A 19,501-nucleotide genomic window follows, 5' to 3' on the forward strand; every position below is an offset into this window, starting at 1 on the left:
GGACAGACGTTAGGTCAGTATATATCAGAAAGAGTAATCGAATTACAAAGAAGTATTAAGCAAAGTATAAATTATAAAATAATAAAGAAATAAAAAATAAATTAAAATTATAATATAAACACAAAGATAAATAAAACAAACAAATGGAACAGAGACAGAAGGTTGCCATCATCATACACAAAGGATAATAAAAATGTGCACTTTATTAAGATTGTAACTTTTGATGTGAAACATTAATTTATTCAACTTTATTACAAATGGTCATTTTCTGTACAGTAACAGCATAATCCAAATGTCTAGGAATAACAAAATTTATCAATTAAAGTATAAGACTTCAAAAAAAATACCAAATTTTGAAAATATTCTTTATAAATGGTAATAAACTTTTGCTTAAAATATTGGTCCGTCATCTTAATATGAGGATTACTGTTTTTCTGAATATGCCATGATTAAATATGAGAATCATTTGAACATTTTCAAACAAATAAAACATTTGAATAAGATTTTATATCTTTTTTTTTTGTTGTTCATTCTGATATCTTCAATCACTCTCTTAAATAACGCAATGACAAATAATGTTATTATTATTGAACCTTCAGATTTGGATTGTGCTGGTTTGGCTTTGAATACTATTTTTGTTTGAATATTTGTTCAAAATTTACTAAGAAGTATCCTCACGTCAGATTATCCTGACAAACTCTAGTATTTTTATTATCTTTTGGTGTTCAACTCTTAAAATGCTGGTCTCTCATCCTCATACGAGGATCCATGATTAAATATGATAATTACTTGCACATTTTATATCCTTTTTCTTTTATTTTTGTTAATTCTAAGATCTTTCTCAATCACTGCTCTTAAAGCAATGATACATATCATTTCTATTGAACCTTCAGAACTAGAATTAGACTGTGCTGGTGGGATTTTGAATGCTATATTAAATTCAACTGAATACCTGTTCACAATTTTACCCTTTTTAACCTGAATTATGATCTAGATGATTTAAAAAAATATTTATTGTTAAGTTTAGATGGTAGCATACTGAATGTAATCAATGGACAGTTGCAATATGGAGGTACCTGGCATCTACCCAGATACTGAACTATGTACAAGGAGTGTTTGAAGCAATTCCCAATTTATTTATTCTGTTATATTCATTCATTTATGACAGGATGAATTAGTTCAACCAGTGCACAAAGGGTTATTAAACAGGATCCTCCTGCCCTGGTGTATTTTGGGTTATTTTTGGAGCAATTTCCATAGCAAGCTTCCTATTTTTAATTTTTGTCTCATTTGTAAAGCCAGTTGCTCCTATCACAACCGGTTTAATGTTTATTTCTTTCCTGGAGCTAACAATTGATTTCATTAAGAAATCCGAATATCTGCAGGCTTTTCATAATAAATGTTCCATTTATGGCTGAAATCTGTATTTCCTTACAGCTTTGTTTTCTAGGAGATCGTTTCCAAGTATTTCTTAATATTTATTTTTATTATTAGGCCTGGTACATTTCATTCAAAGACTGTCGTTTTTAAATAATTTTTTTAGGTCCTGATACTTTATCTTTTCCATTAGCGCCCAGTAAATAATCACCAGTAAGTTTGCGCATGTATAGTTGGAGATTCCTTTTAAGCCAGTTGCTCCTCTCACAGCTGGTATAATGTATCACCAGTGTGTTTACGCATGTGCAGTTGTAGATGATGTTTTTGTGCAAAAGCTGCATGACATACTTCACAAATGTGAGGCTTTTCACCAGTGTGTGTTCGGATGTGAATTTCTAATTGTATCTTTTGCGAAAATGATGAACCACACACTTCACAACCAAACGGCTTTTCACCGGTGTGTGTTCTCATGTGGACTTTCAAGTGATGTTTTTGTGTAAATGCTGTACCACACTCGTTACAAGCAAAAGGTTTCTCCCCTGTGTGTGTTCTCATATGAACTTTCAAATGGCATTTTAAAGCAAACGCTGCACCACACACTTCACAACTATGAGGCTTTTCACCAGTGTGTGACCGCATGTGAATATTCAATCTGGATAATGATGGAAATACAGAGCTACACACTTCACACCTATAAATGTCTGTTTGCATGTGAGCTTTTAATGAAGTTTCTGAAAACGTTGCACTGCATGCTATCCAATGTTTTCTTTCCTGGTATTTTGTTGAAAATGCTGAGCCACACAATTCACAATTATATGGTTTCTCACCAGTGTGTGTTCGTATGTGAATTGTTAAATCTTTTCTTCTTGGGAATTTTAAGCCACACACGTCACATACATAAGGCTTTTCCCCAGTGTGAGTTCTCATATGTTGTGTTAGATATTCTTTCCTTGCAAATGCTGAACCGCACACTTCACATACATAAGGTTTATCGCCCGTGTGTGTTTGCATGTGGTTTGTTAGTTGTGATGATTGTGAAAATGCAAACCCACACACAGCACAAACAAAAGGCTTTTCACCAGTGTGTGTTCGCATGTGCACGTTTAATGATGATGTCGTTGAAAATGATGAACCACAAACTTCACAAGCATATGGTTTTTCACCGGTGTGAATTCGCATGTGGATATTTAAATATGATGCATACAAAAACGATGAGCCACACAACTCACACATGTGAGGTCTTTCTGACATGTTTATTTGCATTATTAGTTTTTTTATCACTTTTTTATTTTCTTTGGTTAGTTTGAACAAACTTTCTTATTCTGTATTTAATTGTGAATCTGCAAATGGATATTGCAAACTTTTTTTTTCATCATGATTTGAATTTATATCTTAGGGCTCTTTTAAGAATAGATGCTGTTCCTTTTATATTTCCTTTAATTTTCATCCATGATCCCTGTGAATTAGAAAGATTAGTTTAATAAAATATGTGGATATGATGCATATAAAAATGACAAGTTAAAAAATATAAAAATAAATATATATATATTATAGATATAAAAATGATGCAACATGTGCGAGGTCTTTATTTTACTTTGGTTAGTTTGAACAAACTTTCTTATTCTGTATTTAATTGTGAATCTGCACACACATATTGAAATATGATGCATATAAAAATGAAGAGGCATCCAAATCCTTCTGCCATGTTTATTTGCATTATTAGTTTTTTAACTTTTGAAAAAATATTTTGGTTTTACTTTTACGAAATCAACACTTGATTTCATTATGATTTGAATCTATGTGCGAGGATTCTTAGGAATAGATGCTGTTCTCTTTATATTCCCCTTTATTTTCATCCATTATCCCTTTTAATAAAAAGATTGATTCAATAAAATGTACAGATTTTTAAATATGATGCATATAAAATTGACAAGCCCGCACAATTCACACATGTCAGATCTTTCTGGTATGTTTATTTCCATTATTAGTTTTCAAATATGTTTCTGAAATATATTTTCTATTTCCAACAATTGAACAAACATTTTAATGTGTATTTAATCGTGAATTCGCACACAGATATTTAAATATGATGCATATGAAAATCATGGGCAACAAAACTCACACACAAGGTTTTTCTGTCATGTTTATTTGCATCATTAGTTTTTTCACTTTTTTTTTATTATTTTACTTTGATCAGTTTTAAGAGATCTAGAGGTTCCTTCCTGGGTCTACCACTTGATTTCACTATGATTTGAATTTATATTTGACGGCTATTTTAAGAGTAGACACTTTTCTCTTTATGTTCCCTTTTATTTTCATCCATTATTTCTGTGAATAAAAATGATTGATTCCATAAAATATATGGATATTGAAATATAATACATATAACAATGATGAGCCACAGAACTCGCAACGTGTGGGATCTTTCTACCATGCTTATTTGCTTTATTAGTTTTTTTATCACTTTTTATTATTTATCACTTTGGTTAGTTTTAAGAGATCAAGGGGCTCCGTTGCACAGTGCTCGCAATAGTGGGTCGTTTTTGCTGGTCAATTTCCAAAGGACCTATACCTACTGTTCTTTTTAGTTTCTAGTCTTAGTAACCAGTAAATAATCGCTTTTTTTTCAATTTACTTCAGTTAGTTTTAAGAGATCAAAGGGCTCTACTCATGTGTGAGGTATTTTCTGCCACGTTTTATTTGCATTGTTATTTTTAAAATATCTTTCTGAAATATATTTTCTATTTCCATCAATTGAACAAACTTTTTTAATCTGTATTTAATTGGGAATTTGTTTATTTTCATTGATTAATCCTGAGAATAAAAACATTTTATAAACTAAATTATAAGTATAAAAACATTAATTTTACAATTCAAAATGTAATTCTTTATTCTTTATTATTCATTTATTGTAAAATTATAACATAGCACAGACATGCATATGGAAATGCATGTGAGATGGCATCACCAGAAAAGAAAAATAAAGATTTTAAAAAGGAAGTCCTATTAGAGACATAAAGAGCATTCGAGATCACATTAAGGGAGTTGAGGACTGTCGAGAAGATGATCACATAGATGACGTCCCGGCCATAATATTAATGAAATAAATGTTGTTGTCACAAAGAAAAGGTGAGTTGAAGTTCTTTCCCATTATTTGTCTCCCTTACGGCTGAGGCTACAATGTAACAAAATTATTCAAGAGAAACTTGAAATATTTTTGTAGACATTAATTATTTTCTAACACGTTTTATTCCACTTGGTGTGAGTTTATGTATGCCACTGACATTTAGCCAAGGTGGGTTGAACCAGAAAAAACTGTCAAGGGAATATCAATTTCACAAGCGATCGTCAATCTAGTTCTAATATTTAATTTATAATCAAGATCATAGCTTTTGACAATTTTTTTCAATGGATCCATAGAAGGAAATAAACACACATCTTGCAATATATAATAAACTACCTGGATGCCCAGCATTGTCTAGTCGTACAATACACTTAAACATATTTTAATTTATGCAGATTGTGTATGTAATATTATAGAATCAATCCTTTATTGAATATTATATATTATGAGGAATAATTCGTCTGGTGGATAATTCGCAAAAAAATAAAATATAAATAATAATGTTAATGTTATTCATCAACTTCTATCACATCAGCTGATATTAGGACTTGATGATGAATGCCCTAGAAAAGCCACTTCTGATTAAGGTTTAGCTTTAAAATATGCAAACAAAGAAATGATTTAGCGCACCCAGCTAGTATATATATATATATATACATACATTTTTTTTATTTATACAAAGGTAAACAGTTACATTTGGTCGCTACAAACAGCCATCTGTTTCAGTCAATGAGACTTCATCAGGCAACCCTGAATCATTTGACGCTAAAAATGAAAAAAATAAAAAAGAGGTCTGGATTATAGGGAGGCGACTATCTCCCTGTAATTTCTGGTTATTCTCTATGCTCAAGGAAAACTTTAGAGGCTGTCGTTATGAGAAAGGAGATGAAAGAGGATGTAATGAAGGTCATTGACACACTTGCACAAGAGGACTTCCACGGGGCCTTCCTTAAGTTGTTGGAATGGTATAACAAGTGAATTGCAGCCAGAGAAGATTACTTCAAATGGAAGTAGAGTTTCATGTGTGTACTATCAATAAAAGTGCCCATACAAAAAAAAGTCTGGAAACTTATTGAAGGCACCTAGTATATAAAATTACATAAAATATTAATTAACTCCAATCACCTCAACATTACTTTCAGCTCAGTATCATGGCATCCATTTAATGCACACTTAGCAATTAATAGATTAATCATGACAATGTCAAGTTTACTTTAGAAGTTTGGCATAATGCACCCATTCTTAGTAAAAAGGCTATAGCTTGCTTGTTTTCAACAGGATAAATGTCTATGTTTATAAAGAGCAGTAAGTCCCTGAGAAGTTAATGTAGATAGAGAAACGAGCAGTGAAAGAGTTGACGTTGGTAACAATAATGAAGAGACATTTTGCCCCAAAATTTCCACATTTCACTGTAAAATACTTTCCAGAAGAATATCATTACACACTGAATATTTATATGGATATAAATAACATATATAAATACAAAAAAAGGTATCTGGATGAAACAAATGAAAATCTGTCAGTGAAGAGTTAAACCAAAATTTTATTCAGAAGTTTCATCTCCAATGATTTTCAAACTAAACCAAAACTATGTTTTATTTTTGGAATCCTTTGAGATGAGGCTTCATAATTTGTGTTTTCATTTTTTTTTTTTTACAGACTGTTATCCTCATCTTTATAGTTGTTTCACCAACTTTCAGCAAACTTATCCTCTGGCCTTCTTCAGGTGATTATTCAAAAAGAGTGAATACACAAATTACAAAGCCTCATCTAAAAAAATTCCAAAAAATAAATAAAAAATAATACCATTCGGTACAGACTCAACAATGGAAAACCGAATAAAACAAATTGAATTTATAAGACCATAAAACCCAAGCTTAATCGCCCTTCGGGGCCTATGGCTTAGCGGATAGAGGCATTGAGTCCCTATAGTTCCAGGTGAGAATTTTCTGAAGATAGCGGTTTCAATCCTACCCAAATAGGCCAGATAATTAATTGACCAAAACATGGTGAGACAACAACAACTATGGAACGCAGGGATAAATTATAAGACTCAGCATTCTTATCCTGTCACAGTTAATCACCTGAAGAAGGCCAGAGGATGAGTTATCTGAAACGTTGTGAGATGACAACTATGAAGATGAGGATAATTGTCCGCAAGAAAGAATGAATGCAAAAACTATCTTCATGTGCTGTATAGAATACTTATGTATAAAATAAACAAAACAATCATATTGTTTTGTGTTAAAATTTCTGACTAGGATTTTGCATTTATAAATATAAAAGCGAAAAAAATGTGTGTGTATGTATGTATCTATGTATGTTCGCTTTTTTGTGTATGTCCACAAAAGGCTTTTCCGCTTGGTTCTCACTCGGCTCGCTCATTCTTAAAACTGTTTATATCACCTTGTAAATCGTAATATCTATGAGTTAACAATGGGGGTTGCCTGTCTATTTAATTTGCCCAACTTTCAAAAGCTAAATATTCCACAATTTTGGATTGCCGTGTGTTGATTTGGCTTTTTCGTATAAAAGCGAAACCAAGCTTAACATATTGTTCCTGGCAATTGTGCCGAGAACGTCCAAAAGCAATCAGCTTTGATTAATGCAGAGTTTCTCCTTATATCAGACATTGATAATCAATTTTTATAGGGAGCGTGTTTCCTCCCACAACATCTGGAGGAAACAAACAAAAAAAAAACTGCCCCGCAGTGAAAGTTGACCTCATTAACTCATTATGTATGGGCACCTGCCAATTCTTAATACTTAAATAAATTCAAACATGTTTCTGTTACTATTTCTTGATGGCCGAGCGGTTAATATCGCACTTTTTTTTTTCACACATTATTTTCCAACTTCGCCTCAAGGCTTCGGGTTCAATCCTTCCTATTTACCTACCCAAACTTTTTTTTTAAACTACCCACCCCCGACACAAACACCCAGGCAACGATTTTTTTTATTATTCTTTTGCTTTGATTTACCCAAAACCACACACACACATCTAAACACCCGGGCAACGCCGGGTACCCCTGCTAGTATTTTATAAAAGACAGAACTTCAAAATTGTAGGCAGAACAATAGAATGACTTGTACAAATTACTTCTCAAATCTATTATGAGTAAGAAAACCTCTGCTGCCAAGATTAAGCTTCTTTCCTTTAATAATTACAAAAAACCTTCTCAACCACCAATAGCCATGCCTAATACATGAAAGTACTTTGTTCAAACTCCTCAGCTTTCATTCGAAGGAAACATGAGTTGGAACACATACATCGAGGGTATTGCTAAGGCAAAGAAGGTGAGCTCTCTCTCTCTATTGTGCTAGAAAATTACTTACACCTGAGTGTCCTGTACCTCTACAAAACCCATGCATGGAGTGGTGTTGCCACTTTTGGGCTGGTGCACCTTCTACTAGTCTCTCACTCTTAGACAGGATCCAAAAGAGAGTGGAAAACCTAATACATCTAGCACTATCAGCTAGGCTTTAACCTCTGTCTCATGGATGAAATGTTCTATTTCTCTGCCTGTTTTACAAGTATTTTAATGGTATGTGCTCCAACGAACAAGCTCTTGTACTCCCTCTACATAAATCCCCAAAAAAAATCTGACAAGCAGCAAAATCTCACCCCTACACAGTAGAGATCCCCAGATGCCAGAAAGCCTTCTACTTCAATAATTTCTTCACTAGCACTGCTAGACTTTGGAATTTCCTTCCAGGTTCCTGCTTCCCTGACTGTACTGACATGCAGAAGTTCAAGTGTAATGTAAACAGACATCTTACTGCTCAACTCCTTATATAGTATGTTTGCAAATTATGTCTCAGATGGTAGCCCCTACATCAAAGTGGCACTGTGCTTTGTTTGGGGTGAAAATACAATAAAAACATTTTTACTACATGCCCAATTTAAAAACAAGCAATAATTTCAAAATAAAAACTTAAATTATTATGGAACTAACACAGTTATGCACAGTAACTACATAAGAAAAGGAAGAAAGGACTTGCTTTCCGTATGCCAATACAAGCAAATTTGTCTTTATTTATCAGCAGCAGCCTATGATTCAGGACTAATATTCACCCTTCGCTGAAAGAAAGGTAAAGACAAAAATCTGTTTTCACAAACTCATGTGAAGAATTGATATTTCATACAAGTATATATGTACTAAGAATTGAACTCAATTAGTACAGATTTTGAACCGGCGCATGTGTTCAGTCTCAAGAGACAATGGATACCCCCTGTAGGGGTAGCTGTGCATGTAATTGTGAAGTAAGGGTTGCATAATCACTAACCACATCTCTTCTGAATCGGCACTGCTTGAATCCAGTAGCAAGAACAAGTGCTAGACAATTGGAAACAATTCTGAAATAAACAGAGAGCATATACAGTACCTGGAATTCCCAAATGGTAACTCATTTTAATATTGATCAAGCTCAATATTGCTTAACTTTGGTGATCTAATGGGAACCAGTGTTCAACATGAATTATGCATTATCAATTTTGAACCAATACTTAATTATTTTATACAAATATGTAAATAAGTTTGTTTTTTTTAGATGATTGGTAAGTCGTAATATTCGGACTACAATTCTCATCATATCCACAATCATTTGTCTCAGGTAAACTTCGACCTTCTAAATGTGTATCTTCTGGAACTCTGGAATCTAATAGTCAAGTTTGGAAACCTGGACACAATTTGGAATTAAACATGTTATTTAATCTGCAGGGCTTGGGTGTTAGCAATAGTAAAAGTTAAAATCTTTATTAAAGGATGTTCTTTTTTTAAGGCAATACAATGTAATTATTTGCCTCGTCCACTTGTATGCTTTTACAAGTATTTGAAAATATTGAATAACAATTTATTTTTCAATAATTTTTGTCATTATTTGTTGGGTGTACAGCGTGTTGTTAGCATGGAATCTGAATTTTCAGGATTAAAATAACATCATCCTTGACAATGGCGTTTTAATTATTAGTGACATTAAAAAAAATCCTTTAACATATGGAAACAGAGTTCTCCATGCAAGCGAACAGACAAACACAAACAGATGATTTAAGGCAAACACGATTATCGCCCTTTAACTCTGACAATATCATTCTTTGCCAGAAGGGGGCAATACAGTCACTGTCACTTCCGGTTTGTATCATTCATTTTCTTTTTCAATGGACCTCCAAACAATGCAGATGTGACAACTAACACTCCCCAGTTTTGGCAACAGCCAAACCAACATTCAAGCTCTCATCAAGGAGTTTTGAGTCCAAAACGCAAATAACAATGTTCATACATCTCTTAACTATAAACTTTCACAATACTTGTATTTTCATAATTTAATACTTGCACTATGATGTAAATAAACTTACTTTGGTTGTAATTATATATCAGCCTATTCCGTGTCTTAATTTCAAGGAGACTATATGTGGAGAAAGTGGCTACTAAGAATCAAGATGGCGCCCGCATGCGTTTATGTGGAAAAAAGTCTTGTGGAGTCTCGGGGAATCTCGGAGAATCTTGTACCCTGATTCCATAAATAACGAGAAGCAGGAAGCGAGACGAGTTTGAGTCACGAAAACGAACGGACGTGTGTAAAAGAAGAGGTAGAAGAAAAGAGTGTGGTGAACGAAACAAACAACGACTCGGTTGAAAGTAGAGTTGTAACGAACACAAGCTATTTCGGCATGACGTTAGGATTTGACCCCAAGCTAATTCCCCTGTTTGATGGCAGTAGCACTGATCACTCAGTGCAGGAATGGATGGAAAAAGCAGAATTAATATGTCAGCTCAGTGGGGTGAAGCGTATAGAATGCGTGGTCCCAATGCGCCTCACTGGGGGAGCATATGCAGTATACCAGCAGTTGGCTGATGAGGAAAAAACAGATTTTGCCTGCATCAAGCACGCCCTTTTTACAGCATTTGCATTAGATCCAATTACTGCATGGAAGGAATTCATGGCCCGAAAATTACATCCCGGGGAAACGGTGGATGTGTATCTGGCTGAGCTAAAAAAGCTATCGGTCCTCTTTGGAGGGATGTCAGACAAAGGCTTGGTGTGCGCCTTTGTTGCAGGATTACCTAAGAGTGTGGAAGATTTGCTCCGTGCCTCATCCCAAGTGGACGAGATGGACATCTCAGAAGTATTGGCGCGGGCACGAGCAATACTAAAGAAAAGCCCTAACACTATAGACCAAGTGGCAGCTGTACAACCATCACAGGTTGGATTGCAGGACCTGGGCGCAGCTACAACCTGCTATAAGTGTGGAGGACCCAACCATTTGGCCCGTGATTGTCTTTTGTCACGTCAACCAACTCGGAAACTTGACGGGCCACAGTGCTACAAGTGCAAAAAACGCGGACACCTGGCCCACACCTGTCCGGGAAACGGGCAAGGGGAAGAAGCTACAGCGCCAGTCTTCTCCCCAGATCGTCATTGAGCAGGGCGCTACCCACTGTAAGCATACACATTAATGGAAGCGAGCGCCTCGCGCTTGTGGACACTGGGTGCACCCAGACTCTCATAAGCAAGATATGCTGTGCCACTTGGAAAGCAGATAGAATTCCGGTACTAACTGTAGGCGGAGGTTCACTAGCCTCTTGTGGGGTGATCATTATCTGCGCAAGCATCAACGACGGGCCTGCAGTAGCCGTGCGAGCCCTGGTGATGGAGGGAGAGCTTCTTGGGTATGACCTACTCCTGGGTATGGACTTGATTACACAACTGGGTGGAATTACCGTGGACAGAACTGGCAAGGTACAGTTCTCCCGATGTGAGGAACATGTTTGTGCTGCCATAACTCTCGACGAGCCTGACTTTCATGCAGAGTATGATAGAAACACCAATGTAAGGATGGCGTCTCTCCAGGAACGGCACCTGCAAACGCAATCTATCAGTACCGTGTCCGAGAAAAAGGAATCCACCCCGATACAACTGTGGCCACTGAGATAGAACGGAATCGATATGCCAAAGGAGATGCTGTTTGGGTGAAGCCGCCAGGAAACCGATGTACTGACAAGTATAAACGAGGCACAGTGACCGATGTGGTGAGTCAGCAGTGTGTCCAGGTTGATGGCGTACCCCGTCACGTTAAGGACCTACGGCCGGCGACACATGTACCACCTCCAGTGAACGATGAGAGTGATTCTGACTCTGAGACGAGTGGGCCATCGCTTTGATTTGCACCATCCCTATCAAGCAGTGACTCTGATATCAGTAACCTCCACGGAGATGAAGCCTTCCCCGACCATCAGGCGGTGGATGAGAGCGCACGTGAAGACGAGAGCAGCACTGTCCCCCTTCGTAGAAGCACCCGACGGCGGCGATCACCACCCCCCTGTCATCTCTGTGATCATGAGATCAGGGGGGAGTGTGGAGAAAGTGGCTACTAAGAATCAAGATAGCGCCCACATGCGTTTATGTGGAAAAAAGTCTCGTGGAGTCTCGGGGAATCTCGGAGAATCTCGTACCCTGATTCCATAAATAACGAGAAGACGAAAGCGGGAAGCGAGACGAGTTTGAGTCACGAAAACGAACGGACGTGTGTAAAAGAAGAGGTAGAAGAAAAGAGTGTGGTGAACGAAACAAACAACGACTTGGTTGAAAGTAGAGTTGTAACGAACACACTATACAACTTTTCTTCAATCTTCCACTTAATAATAGAGGATGATTTTGCCAACTACAATAAAAGGCGACTCTGACCTCTACAAACACTATAGACAATGTCTCAAGCAAACTACAACATCCTCCTCACAATCAAATGTTTATCTTAAGTTATTATCACCTATGCTAAAGATTTCAAGAAAACTATCAATTATATTTAATCTGTTGTGTCATATGACACAATATCTTTTATAAATTTTAAACTTTTTATGGGTTTCTTGTTTGATATAAGAATCATTGAATTTAAAAAACGAAACAGAATTTCCAACTGAAGCCATTATGTAGTCCAAAGGGATTGATTATTCTCATTCTAATATCAATGAAAAAATGTATCATTTTTATGTTATCCTTAGTTCTTATCACCTGTAGTAAAAACTGAACGTTTAACTCCAAGAAAATTATCAATTAGTACAGATTGTGAGCCAACGATTAATTTGTTATGCTAATAAGTTAGTTGTTCAATCTACAAGGTGGAATAATAAAATTGTTGCCCTAGAAGAGACAACAAACATGATTTCATTTCTATTTGATGAAAACCAGTTTTCTTCTTTTTTTTTTTTTTTGCAGCTCATCTACTAGTTGGCCAGTTGTGTACAAATCCCAAGAATCTTTAACATATGGAAACCGAGTTCTCCATGCAAGCGAACACACAAACACAAACAGATGACTTTAAGGCAAACACAATTATCGCCATTTAATTCTGGCAATATCATTCTTTGCCAGAAGGGGGCCATACAGTCACCTTCACTTCTGGTTTGTAGCATTCATTCTCTTTTTTGCTGGACCTGAAGACAGTGCAGATGTGACAACTAACATTCCCCAGTTTCGGCAACAGCCAAACCGATGTTCAAGCTCTCATCAAGGAGTTTTAGGTCCAAAACGCAAATAACAATGTTCATGCATATCTAGCTATAAACTTTCACGATACTTGTACTTTGATGTAAATAAAGTTATTTTGGTTGTAATTATATATCGGCATATTTCGTGTCTTCATTACTTCTGAAGGAGACCATACAACTTTTTTTTTTTACAAAGGAGTCACCACTTATCAAGGCCAGAGGCCACTCAAGGATGGAAGGTGTGCAGTTCTAAGAAAGCCAACGATTAATCTGTTATGCCAATAAGTTGTTCAATCTACAAGGGGGAATAATAAAATTGTCACCCTAGAAGAGACACGATTCTATTTTCATTTGATGAAAACCGGTTTTCTTTTTTTGTCGCAGACCATCTACTAGTTGGCCAGTTGTGTACAAATTCCAAGAGTAATAGGAGCCTTTTATCATGTTTGAAAGTGACACAGTGTTCAACAAGCGAGATTGGAGATGCACCATTGTACAACTCATGCTCTCTACTGATCCAAGTTATGCCGACAGGAGTATTGCCAGCACCCTTAAAATGCAAATTCGGACAGTTCAACACTTGAGGGCACAGCTCAGGCATCAGACAACTTATGGTTATTGTCTTTGATGTGGTTTCAAGTGAGGGCCACATTATGCCACCTCACATCTTTAAAGTCAACACCAAAGTGTACTCCCCTACTGCAGTCAAGTGGCTACTAACCAACCTGGTATTGCAGCAGGACCCGGCACTGGCCCACAAGTCCAAAGAAACCCAGGTTTGGCTTCAGAAGGAATGCTACAACTTTGTACCCTTCTCTCACTGGCCCACCTTCTCCTCCAACCTGAACCTGCTAGACTACTTCATTTGGTCATATGTCGAGATCACCAACATAACCTCCCACAAACAAGCCTGATCGCCGCCATCTGCCAAGCTCCTGTCGGCATTTGTGGAAGAGGCATGCTCCCAGTTCTGGAACGGTATCGAGATGATGATTGAGGCTGAAGGCGGTTACATTGAATAGATGTCAGCACTACTACATAATCAAGTTATCTAAATTCATTTTTTCAATAAAAGTTTTAAAATAAAGCTCTAGTGTTGTTTTCTTTAAAGCAACAACTTTATCAATCTACCTTGTACTGACAATCAGTATCTCTACTGTTATATAAAAGTTACTTTTTGTGTGTGTGCATGAGTTCCTTTCTCATAGATTCTAAAATGGCTGAGCCTATTGTTTGCAAATTTAACACAAAGCTAATTTATAAGTCTGACAGTTTTCTTAGATATGTTTTGTGTAGAAATTCATCGGATAAGTATCAAAAATCTAAAGAATCCAATCTTAAAAATAGCTTTTCGCTTATAGATAAAAATAATTTTTACAGGAAATATTTTACATTACACTGACCAAGGGAGATAATAAAATCCTAGCAAATCATTTCTTCCCCCCCCCAATCCCCCCCCCCAGATTTATTATAATCTGGGGATATAGTTTAGTGGTAGAGCATTCAAGTACAGATCAAATGATCTCTTGTTCAAGCCGGGGTGTACCTCACCATTTTATTTTATGTTTTGCTTATTAATGAGTTCAATTTATTATAAAAGAATAGGTACCATTTAAACTCGCCGCAAATCATTTCCTTTTTTTTTTGCATATTTTAAAACTAAACATTAATCAGAAGTGACTTTTCCAGGGCATTCATCGTCAAGCCCAAATATCAGCTAACATGATATTGTAAACAAACACAGACGGAATTTGATGAACAACATTATCATTATTATTTAAATTTTTTTGCGAATTAGTCAACCAGGCAAATTATTCCTCATAATATATAATAATTAATACAGGATCTATTCTATAATAATACAATCTGTATAAATTAAAATATCATGCTTAAGCATATTGTACGACTGAGCAACTAACTAAGAGTAATGCAAAAATTACAAGAATTATGGCTAGTAGAATGAGAATAATTTACCTCTGCGGATATGAGAAAAGATTTCGTTTTAATTTCTGTATAGATTTCTTAGATAAAAAAATGCATTCCATGCTGTTAAAAGTTGTCTTAGTTTAACAACTTTTAACAGCATACATTTTTATCCACAGTAAGATAAGCATCCAGACAAAGATACATATTAATAAAATAATCTTGATTTTCACCTTAAAACTTCTGATATAATATGTGTGTGTATTATAGAGTGTAATAGACAGGGTCTAAATGAGCAAAGTCTCAATAAAATACATTTAAAGATGCTATGCTCAGAGTATTGCAGCTATGAAAAACTCAATAGGTGTAATTACCTAAAGCTATATATAGAAAGGGTGAGAGATGTAAAATTATCAATCAAGTTTTCATAGGAGGAAATATAAAATCATATTTTCTAAAATGATAAAGGAATAAAAAGATATTGTTTCCAAAATGATTGTACATATAAATATAATTTTGTTATCTTTCCTACTATGAAAACTTGATTGATAATTTTACATCTCTCACCCTATATATATATATATATATATATATATATATATATATATATATATAAAATCAATCATACAACTAGCAATAATAATAATAATAATAATATTAATGAGAATAATATTTCTCCTAACAGCCATCCTTACACTAACAACACTCATTATCTCCTCCAAAATAGTCCTCATACAATTATTGTCCCACCCTTTGTTGAACACAATGAACAAAAATCAAACTATTGAACTAATACAAATCAGCAAATTAATATTAATATCAGACCTGAAGCTTTTAATAAAGTACATACATATACCGGCGCTACTTCAACATTAATTAAGAAAAGAATATCAAACCACATTTTTCTTTTAACAACCATAATTCTAATAATAACCAAGGAACTTCTCTAACCACTTTAATTAAAAACTTAACTCTAATAATACCCCTTCTCAATCAATGGACTATCATAAGTTAAGTCTTATACTCCAGGCTCTAAGTCCTGTTGCGTCTGCACAACCGAAGCTATAACTATAATTACTTTTCCTTAAAGTAACAATATAATAAATTCTAAAAACGAACTGATCTCTTTCTGTAAACATAAGTCCAAATTTAATTATGGTAATTTTGAAATTACATAGTTATTACTTTAACCTTTAAGATATATATATATTTTCTTTAACATTATAATTTTTTTCTACATACTTTCTTAATACTTTATAACTTAATCCTTTATTTTAATTCTTTATTTCTTCTTTGCTTGACCGGTTTTTTATCTGCAATTTCCGTTTTAGTCTTTATATATTCCTATCTATCTAATATATCAATCTACCTACACATTCATATCCTGTATGTATATTTACTTATATTTTACTATATGCATTTACTTACATACTTACTTGCTTTATCCAGAATTTGCAGATACCGGCCATCCTCTCCCCTTAAATTTTTTTTTATTTATTTTTATTTTTTTTCATTGAGTGTCTTTTAATAATTCTTGCTGACATTTTCTTAAGTAATAACTGTACATTTCAGTTGACCTCTTTTTTTGCCCTATATTTTTCGCGCCTTTTAACGTCATTTTGTCTGGGTCATTTTGACATTTGCTTTTCTATTTTATATTTAATTCTATCATCATTTAATTTGTTTTTCTCTTCTTCTTCACTGATTTTTTTCTCTTCTTCTTCACTGATTTTTCTTAATTACATTTTGTCTTGGCAGCCATGTCAAATGCATATCTTATTTTTCTTTTATTCATATTATTGGAATTTTTCCCCCTTTTCCTTGTACATATTTTTGAATTATTCCATGGATTTTGGGCTTTTGGATTATTTTGGACCATCTTCCAATTATGTGATTTCCTTGGATTTTACTTGTGCGAATGGAAATTTAATTAACTTTCTTGGATTTATATTTTTGGATTTTATCGTTATTGGATACTTTACCTTTCACTAGACTATCCATTCACGTGAAATCACCTTTTTCTTCACCATATTCCTTCTGCTTCACTTTTTGTTATCAAGTAAGATCTTTGACTTACTTGCAGTTTCATCAAATACTTTTGTATGCAAAATCCGATCCTACATTTTGCTAATTCCTACCCTCTGATGAAAAGGAAAGTATTTCTTCAAAACTCTGCGGATAAGGGACTATCCACTTATTAAGTGTTTCCTTTTCAGATTAAATATGTTTTTAACTCTTTTTCAAAGTGTTTTTAACATGTTTTATTAACTATTTGTTCTTACATATATATATATATATATATATATATATATATATATTACACACACACACAACTGTAATGCACATCACTTACAGTTACGACTAAAGTATGTTCCTTACAAGCAATGCATACATTTTATCTCTGTTTAATTATTATTACATTTAATCCTAGTGGACTTACTCTCTCAAATATGTAATCCCAAGAAGAGAGTAGCAAACGCTTTCTCTGATTCAATCAGTCCTCTCACATAATGTATGATCATTGCTTACTTTTATTCATAAGTTAACTACTTCGCATGTTGCCAAATTATCATTTGGTTTCCTACATATTAATGTTACACATTGAAGAAGCTTCCTTTTGGGGAAGCTGGGGTTTCTACAATAATTAATCTTATACCTAATTTGTGACTAACAGTACTTGTGGAGAAGCAAGAAAGAAAGACGTCATTATTGAAAAAAAACATGGCAGCTTTAGTAACTGTTGTCAATCATATATGATTCGAGCCAAGAGTGACAGTTGTTTATAATATTCAACCAAATCAAAACGATTTGAGATATCATATTCAAAAGGCCAAACCCAAAAGAACTTGTCATCGAGATTTACAAAAACTAAACAATGTTCAAGTGTTATGTATAATGTCTCCCTTTCTTTCTCTTTTTTCCTTGAAAGAGAAAGAGGAAAATTAAATTGTATTGTTTTCAGACAGCCGAAACTTGGATCTTGTGCCTGACAGATGCATGTCAGTTTTCGCTGTCTGCGATAACTGATTTAAATATGCTCCTCCAGTGTTAAATAAAAAGAATTATATTTTATGAAAATGCTTTTGTCCGCTGCCTTGTACAAGCATTAAATTTCAGCATGCAGTCCTTGCCATTTAATGCCAACGATGGAAATGCTGCCTGCAACAATAGAACAAAAACCCGTCAACTAAGAAGAGACTCCTGCCAGCCAATTATAGCTGATGTCATATTGACTCGATGTTTCTATTATCTACGTGCTTATCGTTGGATATTCTTATCAAACTTTAAGAGGGGCACACATATAACACCAACCACTTCATAAAACATAATCAAATACAATTTTAATGATTTACAGAGTAAAATAAGAAATGCTACTGCCCGACTGAAATACACTCGAACTTGATGAGGGGCTCACTTATAATAACACCGACCACTTCATAAAACAAAATCAAATACAATTTTATAATTTATAAGATGTAAACATTATTTAATTTAGTCAAAGCTTTATGGTTAAAGTTATGGCTTTAGTTAAGCATCGCACTTCTTTGTTTACAAAGCCATTCTGCAGAAGTGACATCAGACAAATTTTAAGATATGGATGACCAATAATGTATATAATGTAACTCTTTTTAAAAAGCAAATATAAAAATAAAATTTTTATTCAAACAGTTTTTATTGGAATTTTTATAACAAAATTATAAACTTTATAATAATAAAATGTTTATGCACTGTTTTTTTGTTATATTTATTAACGTTTTTTTTAAATTTTATAATAAAAATATATTATGGACTGTTATTTGGTTTAAAAATATCAGGTGTTGGTAAATTTTTTACATCAAACATAGAAATAGAACTGTTATAAACAAAATATTTATGAACTTTTTTCTAATAATGTTTATAATCTGTCATTTTAATCGAAGATAAAAATAGAACTTTTATAATAAAATATACATTATAAATTGTTTTTCAAACATCAGCTGTTGGTAATTTTTCTAATACAACATAAAAAAATTCAAAACTTTAATAAAAAATAGAACTTTTATAACAAAAGTATATTTATAAAATGTTTTTTAATCAAAAAATAATAAAAAACGTATCCAATAAATATTTCCAAAATAATTGTTGCCAGACCTGAACAAGACCCCCGTCCCATATATTAGTATCCAATCAATAATAATCCACTGAAAATTTGAAAAACCCAAAAGCCGTTCTTAACATGAGATTGGGAGTGTTTTCTTTGAAAGCCGTTCTTAAGATGGGTAGGTTGGGGATGCTTATTCCTAAAGCCGTTCTTGGTGTGTGCGTGTGTGTGTGTGTGGGGGGGTGATTCTGCCAATTGTTTTTGATTTGCTGCAAAGTTTATAAATATTAAAAACAAAACAGTTCATAAACATTTTTTTATTATAAAGGTTATAATTTTGTAATAAAAATTCAAATAAACACTGTTTAAATAAAACTTCTATTTTTATATTTTCATTAACAACAAAAAAAGGATACATTATATGCAGTTTTGGTCATCTGTATGTGAACAAGCCATAGAGAGGAAGGCCCCAAAACGGTGTGTATTCTCTTCTGAAGACCCAATATTATA

The 19,501-nt window shown here is 34.0% G+C and overlaps 1 protein-coding gene across 2 annotated transcripts in view; it reads right to left on the bottom strand.

Annotated features, from left to right (window-relative positions):
* Positions 1-211: 211 nt before the first annotated feature.
* Positions 212-19,501, bottom strand: part of LOC145269104 (uncharacterized) — a 156,509-nt gene continuing 137,219 nt past the window's right edge. For both annotated transcript variants that reach the window (XM_080124694.1, XM_080124693.1), the window contains one exon: positions 212-2,833. In XM_080124694.1, coding sequence (XP_079980820.1) covers positions 1,642-2,640 — 999 coding nt within the window. In that variant the 5' untranslated portion in view covers positions 2,641-2,833 and the 3' untranslated portion in view covers positions 212-1,641. The remainder of the gene's footprint in view (positions 2,834-19,501) is intronic.

This window comes from Euprymna scolopes, chromosome 45, assembly GCF_053919585.1.
Source record: "Euprymna scolopes isolate OS-2025 chromosome 45, ASM5391958v1, whole genome shotgun sequence".
Taxonomy (NCBI): Eukaryota; Metazoa; Mollusca; class Cephalopoda; order Sepiida; family Sepiolidae; genus Euprymna; species Euprymna scolopes.